This window comes from Chlorocebus sabaeus, chromosome 1 (assembly GCF_047675955.1).
Source record: "Chlorocebus sabaeus isolate Y175 chromosome 1, mChlSab1.0.hap1, whole genome shotgun sequence".
Lineage (NCBI taxonomy): Eukaryota > Metazoa > Chordata > Mammalia > Primates > Cercopithecidae > Chlorocebus > Chlorocebus sabaeus.
In genome coordinates, this window is record NC_132904.1 from 115,240,790 (window position 1) to 115,253,520 (window position 12,731).

Consider the following 12,731-nt stretch of genomic DNA (forward strand, 5'->3'; position numbering starts at 1 on the left):
AAGCCGCACCGCCTAAATACCGCGCCAGGTTGTCGGAGTCCGGGCTAGTTGTGACACAGTACTGTAGTACTGTTTTCCGGCACTGATAAACGGAAAACAATCCACCAGGTCTCGGCAACTAACTTTCCGGCACTACTTATGCCCGAGCGTGTCGCTCCCAATGCGCAGGCGCCGCAGGTGCTGCAGGTGGCGGCATGCAGGGTCTAGGAGGAGGAGGAGGAGGCTGGGGTGGGGCCGGGGGCAAGTGCTGTGATGCGGTTCCGGGGAGGGGCCTTCGGGTAGCGGCCGAATGACAGTTTCCGAGCGGCAGCGGCAGTGATGGCGATTTTTAGTGTGTATGTGGTGAACAAAGCTGGCGGCTTGATTTACCAGTTGGACAGCTACGCGCCACGGGCTGAGGCTGAGAAAACTTTCAGTTACCCGCTGGATCTGCTGCTCAAGCTACACGATGAGCGTGTGTTGGTTGCTTTCGGCCAGCGGGACGGCATCCGAGGTGGGCTAGGCTCGGGCCGGAGGCGGGGGGTGGGGAGGGGACGGGCCCCAGTGCTGCGGAAGTGGGTTGGTTGTAGGTGCGGAGCTGGGGGAAAGGGGGTGGTGTCGGGTCCCTTGTCCCCGCGGCGGAATCCCGGGGCTGCAGCTTCGCTGACCATTAGCTTTACCTCTGCAGTGGGCCATGCAGTGCTGGCCATCAATGGCATGGACGTGAACGGCAAGTACACGGCCGACGGGAAAGAGGTGCTGGAGTATCTGGGTAACCCTGCTAATTACCCGGTGTCCATTCGATTTGGCCGGCCCCGCCTCACTTCTAATGAGAAGCTCATGCTGGCCTCCATGTTCCACTCGTAAGTCACCTGTCTCCTGAACGGCAGCGCTTGTAATTTGTCTACCTTTTCTTAAATCGTCATTTTGGTGTTATGAAAAACGCAACCGATCCAGATCTAGATTTTAGGTAATAGTGGCAGTGGTGTCATTTTTTTTGGAGGGGGGAGAGGAGGGGGCACGGAGTATCGCTCTGTTACCCAGCCTGGAGTGCAGTGGTGCGATCTTGGCTCACTGCAACCTCTGCCTCAGCCTCCCGAGTAGCTGGGATTACAGGCGCGCGCCACCAGGACCAGCTAACTTTTGTATTTTTGGTAGAGACAGGGTTTTGCCCTGTTGGCCAGGCTGGTCTCAAAACTCCTGACCTCAGGTGATCCACCTGCCTCCGCATCCCAAAGTGCTGGGATTACAGGAGTGAGCCACTGCCCCCGGCCGAGGTGTCATTTTACTTAAAGTCAACTTCTCTTCGCTGAGCCTTAGTTTCTTCATATTTAAAGAAAGCCAGTTTAACTAAATGATTTTAAAAAATCTTTTCCTGCTCTCAATTGTGGTATCAGATGTGTCAGCTTTTGCTTAAAAGCACAAGCTTAGTAAGCGTGGCATACATTCCTAGAGTAATCATTTTATCCAAAGTTTTAGATGTAAAATGTCTTAAAACAAAGTATGAATGTAAAATATTCACAGAATTCAAATGAACTTAAAAATTTTGACACTATTGCCAGACAGTTCACACTACTTCTCCTGACTGTCCCAGGCCATAATGTTAACTCCTCAGCAAATAGGGACACTTCAGTGGAAGTTTGAGAAGCACTCCTGCCTTAGAGCAACTTTGCCTCCTTTGCATATAGGCTGTTTGCCATCGGTTCCCAGCTGTCTCCTGAACAGGGAAGCTCAGGCATTGAGATGCTGGAGACAGACACATTCAAATTGCACTGCTACCAGACACTGACAGGTATGCATCTCCACGGAGGCCAGAGGAGTGTGATGGAGAAGGTGGGGAAGAGACACTGACAAGTTTGCATCTCCAGGTGGGCCAGAGGAATGTGGTGGAGAAGGTGGGAGGAGGGGATTGACCAAAGACACCTTTGGTAAGCAGGAAGAGGGGGTGTACTTTTCCTGGCACAATTCTTTTTTTTTTTTTTTTTTTTTCTGAGCTGTTTCACTCTTGTTGCCCAGACTGAAATGCAGTGGCGTGATCTGCCTCCTGCGTTCAAGCGATTCTCCTGCCTCAGACTCCCAAATAGCTGGGATTACAGGCATCCGTCAACATGCTCGGCTAATTTTTATATTTTTAGTAGAGACGGGGTTTCTCCATATTGGTCAGGCTGGTCTCAAACTCCTGACCTCAGGTGATTGCCCACCCCGGCCTCCCAAAGTGTTGGGATTACAGGCATGAGGCACCGCACCCGGCCCACAATTCTTTTTTTTTTTTTTGAGATGGAGTTTCACTCTGCCACCCAGGCCGGAATGCAGTGGCATAATCTTGGCTCACTGCAGCCACCACCTCCTGGGTTTAAGCAATTCTCCTGCCTCAGCCTCCCAAGTAGCTGAGACTACGGATGCCCACCACCATCCCCAGCTAATTTTTTGTGGGTTTGTTTTGTTTTGAGACAGAGTCTCGCTTTGTCGCCCAGGCTGAGTGCAGTGGCACGATCTTGGCTCACTGCAGCCTCCGCCACCCGGGTTCAAGCAATTCTGCCTCAACCTCCTGAGTAGCTGGGATTACAGGTGTCTGTCACCACGCCCAGCTAATTTTTGTATTTTTCTAGGAGAGATGGGGTTTCACCATGTTGGCCAGGCTGGTCTCGAACTCCTGACCTCATGTGATCCACCTGCCTCAGCCTCACAAAGTGCTGGGATTACAGGCATGAGCCACCATGCCCGACCTTCCTGGCACAATTCTACAGACACATCTGTTAGTTTGTTTTGCAAATACAAAACCAATATTTAATCTGAAACTGATTTTGTGCGTGCCACCCAGCATGTTCAGCACAGGTTATCTTCTGTTCAGATAAAACTCACCTTAATGCTAGCCCTGTTGCATGTACTTTGGAAGGTGTTAAATGTCTTTCCAAAATGAAATGTGAAAGCCAAATGGATATGACCTTTGGATTGCGAGTGTCATTGCTTCACCCCTTAATTTACTGAAAACTGCCTGAGCTTGTCCCTTGCCTGGCAATGTTTCTGCTGAGGGACTCCAAAACTGTTAGTTAGTAAGTGGTAGAGCTAGAACTCAAAGCTTGGTCTTAATCAGGTGGGTAACATAATAAAGTTACTTCACTTCTCTGGTCTCATCGGTAGATTCAAAGTCTTGCCTTTCCTGCATTATGTGGTAAAAAGAATAAAATTAAAATGGGCTTATAAAAGTGTTTTGCAAAATTGAAAGTGCTGTACAAATACAGAATGACACTATTTGCTCCAATGTCTACTCTTTGGTAAACATTCTTGGTCTCTCTCCAGGGATCAAGTTTGTGGTTCTAGCAGATCCTAGGCAAGCTGGAATAGATTCTCTTCTCCGAAAGATTTATGAGATTTACTCAGACTTTGCCCTTAAGAATCCATTCTACTCCTTAGAAATGCCCATCAGGTAAGTGGCTCCACTTCCAGATACTGGTTAAAGCCTCCTTGCCCCAAGCCTCCTTGCCCCTCCCTGTGTGCTCTGTCCAAAGATAGTTGAAGCATAGTAGAGTATTACTTTTTTTGTTTGTTTTCGAGACGGAGTTTCGCTCTTGTTGCCCAGGCTGGAGTGCAATGGCGCGTTCTTGGCTTGCCGTAACCTCCGCCTCCCAGGTTCAAGCGATTCTTCTGGCTCAGCCTCCCGAGTAGCTGGGATTACAGGCATGTATCGCCACGCCTGGCTAATTTCATATTTTTAGTAAAGACAAGGTTTCACCATGTTGGTCAAGCTGGTCTCGAACTCCCAGCCTCAGGTGATCCACCCGCCTTGGCCTCCTACAGTGCTGGGATTATAGGCGTGAGCTACTGCACCTAGTTGAGTATTACTTTTAAGTAAGACAGAAGGACAGGCCAGTGGCTCACATGTGTAATCTCAGCACTTTGGAAGATGGTGGGGGTAGGATCGCTTTAGCCCAGGAGTTTGAGATCAGCCTGGACAACATAGACCCCATCTGTACAAAAAAAAAAAACAAAAATTAGCCTGGTGTGGTGGCAGACACCAGTAGTGCCAGCTATTAAGGAAGCTGAGGTGGGAGGATTACTTAAACTCGGAAGGTCAAGGCATCAGTGAGCCATGCTCATGCTACTGCATTCCAGCCTGGGCAACAGAACAAGACAGTGTCTCTAAATAAATAAGACAGTCGCTGGGTGCGGTGGCTTACGCCTGTAATCCCAGCAATTTGGGAGGCGGAGGCGGTCAGATCACTTGAGGTCAGGAGTTTGAGACCAGCTTGGTCAACGTAGTGAAACCCCACCTCTACTAAAAATACTGAAAATACAAAAATTAGCCGTGTGTGGTGGTGTGCACCTGTAATCCCAGCTACTCTGGAGGCTGAGGCAAGAGAATCACTTGAACCTGGGAGGCAGAGGTTGCAGTGAGCTGAGATTGTGCCACTGCATTCCAGCCTGGGTGACTCTTTAGAGAAAACAGTCTTTCCTTGGGGTTTATGTCATTTGTTTGGTTTTTGTTGTTGTTTGTTTGTTTTTGAGACAGAGTTTCACTCTTGTCACCCAGGCTGGAGTGCAATGGTGCGGTCATGGCTCACTGCAACCTCTGCCTTCCGGGTTCAGGCGATTCTCCTGTCTCAGCCTCCAGAGTAGCTGGGATTACAGGTGCCCGCCACCATGCCCAGCTAATTTTTATATTTTTAGTAGAGACAGAGTTTCACCATGTTGGCCAGGCTGGTCTCAAACTCCTGACCTCAGCTCATCCACCAACCTCAGCCTTCCATGATACATGTTGTTCTTCAAGCAGTTTCCCCTGGCTTAAGTGGGGAGAAAGCCTCAGGCCTCACGCTTTTTTTTCCCACCTTGGGCCTGGCTTAGGTGTGAGCTCTTTGACCAGAACCTGAAGCTAGCCCTGGAGGTGGCAGAGAAGGCTGGAACTTTTGGACCTGGGTCATAGGCTGAACCTGTGATGGACCCCCAAATTCTGAGAGTTCCTGCAAAAGGAATACTGCTGTTTATACTCCAGTGGAAACCCCAGCAGCCTTGTTAGTGCACTGGAAAATGGGAGAATGCGGACCCTGAAGACAAAACTGATTCCTGAGCCTTAACACTGTGTTCTTTCCTTCTGTATATACCATGGTCTTACTTTCCAGCTCTGTATGGATTTATTTTTGGAGGAGCTAGGTCCATAAATGTTGTAATAAATATTCCTTTGATCTTGGTGTTTGCTCTCTATCTTAATCAATGGTTTTGGGGGAAAGGTAAAGGAAGGGAGACAAAAATGGTGAGGGAATTCTGGGAAGATGATTATGTTCTAGTAAAAAACATAACAAATACGTGTTCATTAAATAACATAAGATTTTGAAGCATGAGCATTGGATCTAGTCCCAGAATTGCTGCTGATTTCCTGGGGTCCTGGGGTGGTGGTGGCCGTGGTGGTGGCTGTTATAATGATGATGATGGGCCGGGCGCGGTGGCTCAAGCCTGTAATCCCAGCACTTTGGGAGGCCGAGACGGGCGGATCACGAGGTCAGGAGATCAAGACCATCCTGGCTAATACAGTGAAACCCCATCTCTACTAAAAAAATACAAAAAAACTAGCCGGGCGAGGTGGCGAGCGCCTGTAGTCCCAGGTACTCCAGAGGCTGAGGCAGGAGAATGGTGTGAACCCGGGAGGCGGAGCTTGCAGTGAGCCGAGATTGCGCCACTGCACTCCAGCCTGGGCGACAGAGCGAGACTCCGTCTCAAAAAAAAAAATAAATAAATGATGATGATGATGGAACATTATCAAGCACTTACAGTCAGGCATTCCTGCTTTATCTCACTTGATCTTCACCCTAAGTCCAGGGGGTACGTTCTGTTACAGATAAGAGATTTAGCAGACTTTCTGCCTCAAAGTTTCCAAGCTAGTTACTGACAGTATGGGTTTGAACCTAGGCTTTCTGACTACACACTCAGTAAACCACTGTTACACTTCCTCCCTCCATCAAGTTATTTAACCTGTCCACAACCTAATAGCTTTATCTCTAAAATAGTCATTGAATTATTCAATGTTCAGGTGAAGGCAGAGGAGGCATGAGCTTTAAAGGAGTCCATCTACACTTCAGCTTCCTGATTCCAGGGAAATGAAGTCTTTCCCTTTTGGGGTGGCAAGAGCAGGTATCGACAGTATTTCCCAAGGAAGCTGTGTCACTTCGAAAAAATGAATCACTGACAGTGTTCAGTATCAAATCTAGTTTTAATCTCCTATAACAAGTCATCTTTTCTTCCCACCTATACCCAACTGCGCCTAGTGGTACAGTGAGAGTGATACCCGCCTCTTTCCCTGGAGTCTGAGGTATTGGCAACAGCTGTCGCCCACTGCTGAGCGAACTTAGGGCCCAGCAGAAGTCAAGGGCCATTAGTGCCCTGCGGCTGCAGGGATAGCCTCACTTCAGGTGGGGATGGGGTAGGATGGGAACAGGATGGGGCCTAGGAAAAGAAGAAGGGTACAGGAGGCTTCCTGACTGCAGAAGTTTTCTGTTTGTCTGAAGGCAGGAAATAGGAGCTAATGGAGTCTAAGGCCAAAGGTTATCTTTTAAATAGAGCATAGGACCAGGGAAACTGGGACCTCACTAGCCACTGATAGCTTCCAGCGCCACCTGGGTGAGGGAAAAGGCGCAGAAATGGAAAGTGAAAGGTTCAGGGCTAGCCAAGCAGGCCCCGCCTTTTCTCCCCGCCACAGCATGCAGGGGGAAGGCCACCGTGGAATGGTGCTCTGGAACCTGGACTCTCTTCACTCAGCCTTCTTGGACACTCGGCCCATCTTGGTGCGGATGTTTCGTAGGAGGAAGAAGCCAGCTGTGCTGGCTGCACAAATCACTTCAGCCACCCAGAAGGCTGTGCTCCAGCTGTAGTGCTTGGCAATGGTGCTGAAGGGCAGCCCAGCCAGAAAGCCGCCCACTGTCAGGGGGAAGGGGACGAACCTAAGCCAGTGGTGCTAGCTCCAGCTTCTCACTGGTTTATATGCAAAGCACGGGTGGGGGTGAGGGAGAGACTCTAGAAGGTAACACTTACCATTGGCCATGAGTCCCACAATGGCATGGGAGGTGCCACACAAGTTGGGAGGGGCACTCTCGTTGGCTATGACTCCAAACAGGGCAATGGGACCATACGAGGAGAAACCAAATACAGCTCCCAATACCAGGATCCAGAGCTGCCAGAGCGGAGTGGCATTCAGAGTGGGAAAGCTGACCTGCCTGCCCACCCCTGCCAAAGCGAGGAAGAAGGCTTGGTCCCCAGGAACAAACGGGAGTCATAAAGGGACAGTAAGTAAGTGACCCTTTTCCTCCCACTCCCCAACACAATTGACAGTACAGAGCTAGAGTAGCAGATGCCACATTGAGCAAACCCTGGGACCTAGGTGGGCAAGGAAAGGAGGTACAGAAGTCATCCCTCCGAGTTAGAGGATGTCCTCAGGATTCACACAAACTGGACTGGCTAGGGGTAAGGCAAAGGGGTAGGACAAAGGTAAGACAGACCAGGAGAAAAACCAGAGATATCTTTAAGGCACCTCATGCTCTGTAAAGCCTGTGAGCTCTGCGAGAGGGTGAAGAGCCGGAGTCCAGAAAGCAATGTCCTAGAGGAGCACAGGGAAGAAAAGAAAACCAGGCCCAGAGTGGAGGAGGAGAACCCAGACACAGAGAGGAATGGTCCAATCAGAACTGAAAAGGGAATCTGAGAGGCAAAGAAAAGATTGGCCCAGGCTACAGCCAGGAGAGGAAGAGAGAGTCAGTGGCCCTTGCCTTCTCTCCTTGTGCCCTGCCGTGAGCCAGGCCTCTCTTAATTACCTTGGGGGAGTCACTGGTCACTGTTACCCGGAAGAGGTACATGGACACTGTCATGCCAGCCATCATGAACAGCAACAGGCCGTGGCGAGGGTTCCCGTAGATGGACAGTCCCGCCTATGGATACAGTCCTGGCAATGTCACACCCTCAGAACAGGGCAGAGAACCCCCATCCCTGGACTCTGATACAGCAGGGCCTCTGCTGACAGGTCTTTGGCAATCCCACCTCAGTTCTTGGCCCTGGGCAGCTCTGGGAGGCCCTGGGACCTGCTCATTACATTCTGAGGCCAAACTCCACAACATCCCTTCCTCCCCCATGGGGCAGGTCTAGGACACGTGCTGGGGAGTGCACCTAGTCTGTTCCCAGCCCGTTTTCCTGGGGCTGTGGAGAAACCTATAGCTAAGTTAAGAAATATTCTGGCTATCCTTCACATCAGTTAAAATTCTCCCAAGAGCCTTACCTCCACAACTGTAGGAAAGCTAAGACCAGCCCGGAATCGTTCCCTCCTCACCCGGTCTAAACCAGCAGATGCCAACCTGCCTGTGCCCTGGGACTCCCATCTCTCCAGTGCCTGTCCCAGCCATGCTGTGAAGACTGAAAGGGACCCTTCTCCTTCCTGTCCCTTCTGCCCGCTCACCTTTGCCATGGCCCGGTCTGACAGGTAGCCAGCTGCGATGCTGCCTACAAGGCCCCCAACTTCCAGGGCACTCATGTAGGAGCTACCTGCAGTGGGGAGTTGTGGTAGGAAGAGGGAAGGGAAGGGTGGGAGGGTGTTACACATTGGGGTTGTCCCACAATGGCTTAAACCTGGAGAGGTACAGGGTTCCCATGGGTGACTGGCCATAGCTGCCTGAGTAGTGCCCAGCCTCAAAGAACAAATAAAGAGGATAAAGAGAAGCAAGGCCTGAATTTCCATCCCCTGCATTGGTTCCTGCTCCTTATGCCCACCCTTGTCCCCATGCTCATCTTACCTACAAGGGCTGACTGTCCTTTCTCCTGGATAAGGAAGAACTGGCCCCAGTCAGTACAGCAGGTCTTTACTCCAAACACCACAAGGTAACCAGTGGAGAGCACCCACAGGTAAGGGGACAGCAGCAGCTGCTGTAGGGTGCTCTCCTCCTTCAAGGAGCCTGGAGGTAGGAAGAGGCTGGGTGTCAGGCTCGGCTCTGACTGCTCTCCCCAACCTGAGCCCCCAACATTCATTAACCAGCTACAGGGGCAGAGTCCATCTGCACAGCTAGGATCAACGTGAAGGGTATTCCCTCACCCCACTGCTCTCCTCTCCCCTTCTCCTCTGCAAGCTCAATGAATGAAAGAGAAACAGGACCAGGGAGGACCAAGCCACTTAAGGACCAAGCTCAATGAATGAAAGACAAACAGGATCAAACAGGCCCAAGCCACTAAAGCTCATGATTCTATCTATCCAGGACAGGGAAGTCTGTGCTGTTGTGAGGAAAGGCCAGAAAATAACATGAGTCACAGCTCTTGCTGGCTCTGCCACTTGTCCAGTATTTAACTGCCTCTTGGGATGGAGTTTTGTTCACTCCCCATGCAGCCTTCGTTACCACTCCTTCCCCCACATCCACTGACTAGCATAGGACCAGGCAAACGCCTAGTCCTCAACAAAAATCTGCCTGCTGAATGAGTGCCCCAGTGGTTGGCTTGGGTGGGGGCTTACCCTTCTTGCCCTTAGAGGGTGTTGGGTCCAGGTTGCGGAGTCCAACATCAGCAGGTTCATTGTGGATGAGCAGAAGACAGAGGAAGGAGACAACCACACACAGTGCCCCAGACAGGGCCAGTGTGCTGCGCCAGCTGTAGCTCTGGGCGAGGACGGTTGCCAGGATAGGGCCCAGCCCTCCAGCCAGGTTCATGCTGGTTGACAGGATGGCCCACCAAGTGCCAAACTGAGATGGCTCAAACCACTGTGGGGCAGAGAACAACAACATAGGTGTCCAGCCTACTGCCCATGTTGAGGGTGGGGTCAGGTGGGGCAGCCCTAGAAGCTCACATTACAGGGAAGAGGGAGAGGGCGCTTCTGTTTGGCAGGGCAGTTCCCTCCTCTGCCACCTGATCCCACCACTCTCAGCCTCCTAAAATATCTTGACAAGCAATAGGAGCTGGCCAGGAACTGCTCAGGAACCTGCTCTGGGTTGGGTATGGAGGTGGTGGGTAAGAAGGGGCGCTCCCACATGCTCTTTAGGCATCCTCTATGACAATCCAAACAGGCTCTTTGGAAACACTCACCTTCCTCAGGACCTTCCCACATGGGGGCCAGCCCAGCCCCTGGGCCAGGCCATTAAGGAACCAGAGGGCAGCAAAGACAGGTACTGTGGAGCTCCAGGAAAAGAATATGTTGACCAGGCCAACCAGGAGCAGCCCAGAAGAGAAGAGCCAGCGAGCACTCATCTGGTCAGACAGCACTCCACTGACAAACTTGCTGATAGCATAAGCTGCTGACTGGCTGCTGGTGATGAGCCCTGCAGGGGAGGGGAGCAGGGAACAGTACACTTAGGGGTTAGGGACCAGGGGAGAAACACAGGAGCAATGGAAGAAGGCATGGGGTCAGGTGTGTAGGGGTGCCCAGTGGGGTGAGACAGGTTACTTCTCAGAGGAACAGGAGGAGCCTGCGCTGCAATCGGACACTCACACATGGGGCCCTACTACTTCTGCCACTTCTCCTGCCTCACCATCAGCACTAGCCCCAGACTGACCCATGATTCTCAGCTACAGTTGTCAGGGAACAAAAAGGGAGCAGGACATGGCAGCTCCCCATCCCTGGGATTTGCATATGGGATTTCCCACCTCACCCTGGATGCCAACCCCAGGCCTCTAGCAGTTCTGTTGCTCTACCACCCAACATGGGGCGAAGGGCTCAGGATTGGAGTCAGGGACCCTGTCCCTCCTGAAGGGTAGCATGCCAGGCCACATGAAGTCATTGTGCCAACTTTTAGCTCACAGTGTCAGTAGCCAGCACTCACCCTGAAGCCTCCACATGCACCCAAACAGATGTGAAAACCATGCTCAGAAGCCCCCAAACACTCTCAGAATAAACAGTGCCTCCAGGGGCATGCACACACACATCCACACACATCAAATAAGCAGCCCTCCTTAGCCCTGCATGCACCCACATCCATGGATCTCAGAGCCTCTTTTTCTGGCACCTGGCCTCTACTGCACAGACACTCCACTCACACGACATGCCGGTACACAAACACCCAGTGTGTCCTGCTGGTTCTGTGTCCCCAGGCCCACCACCCTGCTGTTTCAGGGCTCACCCAAATCATCCTTGTCCAAAGGGATCTCTTCCACCAATGATGGCATGACAAAGGAGAAGGTCTTGCGATTGAAGTAATACAGGCTGTAGCCCCCAAACATGGCCGAGAAGATCACAGTGCGATAATAGCCATAGCCCTGGTCTGCCATGGTAGAAAAGAGCAGGCCCTACCAGCCAAGACACACAGCCTTTGACCACAGCTCCTGCTTGCCACTCTCACAGTTCCCAGATCTGCTGAGTTGGATTTTTTCTGCTCCCTCCTCCACCCAGCCTCCCAGGCTCCCTTTATAGCCACCTCCTGGACAATCATTAAGCCTGGGGAGGCTCCTAGGGGACCCAGTGTCCTGAGGGAAACAAGAAAACAAGAGATTACTGATCGCCAAACTGTAGGGGGTGGAGGAGGTCCCAGAAGGAGGCATGCCTGTGAGCCAGGCCAGCACGCTGTGTCCCCAGGATTTCTGCCTTTACCTCCTCTATCATGTCTGCTTGCTTGTGAAACCAGCTTTGATTAAAGGTTCAACCTAATTACTTTTGTCTGCATGAGCCCAGGGGAGGCAGGGGTGGGATGAGCAGAGATGCCCTCTCTAGCCCTGCTCCCTCAGTCACAGAACCTTCTCATTCATTCACGGAAGGTTTATTAACTTACTAGTTGACAGACACTGCACTTGGCACTAGGTTAGTTTCTACACCCACTCACCACCACCCCAGCAAAACACAAAGTCAGACACACACCCCGTCTACCCCACTTCTAAGCCTTCTAGAGAGGGCCTCAATCCATGGAACTCTCAATCCTTAGCACATAATAGATATAATTGTTTCCTACAGTTGCCCCCTGTAATTCTAAGCAAAGGGGACCTCCCCAGTTCAGGTCCCACGGTGTCACACAGAAAGCCCTGCTAAGCTCTGATGGGGCCCAACAGAGCTACCTCTGGATCCCCATTACCCTGCGACGTCAGTCTGGGCTTCCTTCGGGCTGGCTGGGGGCTGCAGGGTCTGGTTCCAACCTGGGGGACGTTGGCAGGGGCCGCAAGCAGAGGGACTGGGCAGCCCGTGGGCGGGAAGGTGCACAACAGTCCCGCCTAGGGCCCCGGCAACATGCCCCGGCTTTTCCGCCCAACTGGGAAAGCAACTGGAGCAGAAGGCGTAGGTGCACATGGAGCGAGGGACCGCACGTATTCCCCCGCACGTATTCCCCCGGAGGCCCCGCGCTTCTGGCACCCAGAGGCTCAGCCTGGTAGGGGAGGGCCAGGCGGCGGGCGGGGGAGGAGGAGAGGCGGCGGGCTCCTGGCACCTGCCCAGCCCCGTGTCCTCACGCTACTCAGGACACGCGATTGTGCGGCTGGAAACCACGGGGCCGGGGGTGCAGGAGCTGGAGAGGTGCGGAGACCACAGGACTGGCGCCATAGAAAGGGGTCTTGTGCTGGTCAGGGGCAGCGTCTCGGTGCCCCCAAGATCCATGAATTGTCTCCGGAACTGCAGGAACAGCTCCGGGTCGTATCGGAAGTTGGGGTTCGCCAACAATGGATCCCCAAGACCTGAGAGCCCCGCCCTCAGGTGACGCCCCTCCCCCGCATACCGCCCCTACCTGAACAGAGGCAGGAGCCCGAATAGGACGGGGCGGAGCCAGCGAATGCTGCGCATGCGCGACGGGCGGGGGCGTGGTCTTCTCCTGCTGCTTTGCTTGCCG

General features: G+C 52.4%; 2 protein-coding genes across 6 annotated transcripts; one reads left to right on the forward strand and one right to left on the reverse strand.

Annotated features, from left to right (window-relative positions):
* The first annotated feature begins 190 nt into the window (after window positions 1-190).
* On the forward strand, window positions 191-5,165 carry TRAPPC4 (trafficking protein particle complex subunit 4). The gene is made up of 5 exons (XM_008021128.3): window positions 191-493; window positions 668-842; window positions 1,668-1,771; window positions 3,280-3,406; window positions 4,822-5,165. The coding sequence occupies exons 1-5, from the start codon at window positions 319-321 to the stop codon at window positions 4,898-4,900; spliced, it is 660 nt and encodes a 219-aa protein (XP_008019319.1). The 5' UTR covers window positions 191-318; the 3' UTR covers window positions 4,901-5,165.
* Window positions 5,166-6,162: 997 nt separating this feature from the next.
* Window positions 6,163-12,731, reverse strand: SLC37A4 (solute carrier family 37 member 4). Of its 5 annotated transcripts, none has more exons than XM_008021139.3 (9): window positions 12,630-12,731; window positions 11,046-11,388; window positions 10,015-10,247; window positions 9,449-9,692; window positions 8,742-8,900; window positions 8,408-8,493; window positions 7,773-7,886; window positions 7,000-7,138; window positions 6,163-6,885 (listed from the first exon to the last, which is right to left on the reverse strand). In XM_008021139.3, the coding sequence occupies exons 2-9, from the start codon at window positions 11,191-11,193 to the stop codon at window positions 6,719-6,721; spliced, it is 1,290 nt and encodes a 429-aa protein (XP_008019330.1). In that variant the 5' UTR covers window positions 11,194-11,388; window positions 12,630-12,731; the 3' UTR covers window positions 6,163-6,718. The 5 variants fall into 5 exon arrangements, with proteins under 5 accessions (XP_008019330.1, XP_072877635.1, XP_072877630.1 ...); XM_073021534.1 differs by having other exon boundaries at window positions 11,046-11,211; window positions 12,630-12,682; XM_073021529.1 differs by lacking the exon at window positions 12,630-12,731 and adding an exon at window positions 11,988-12,238.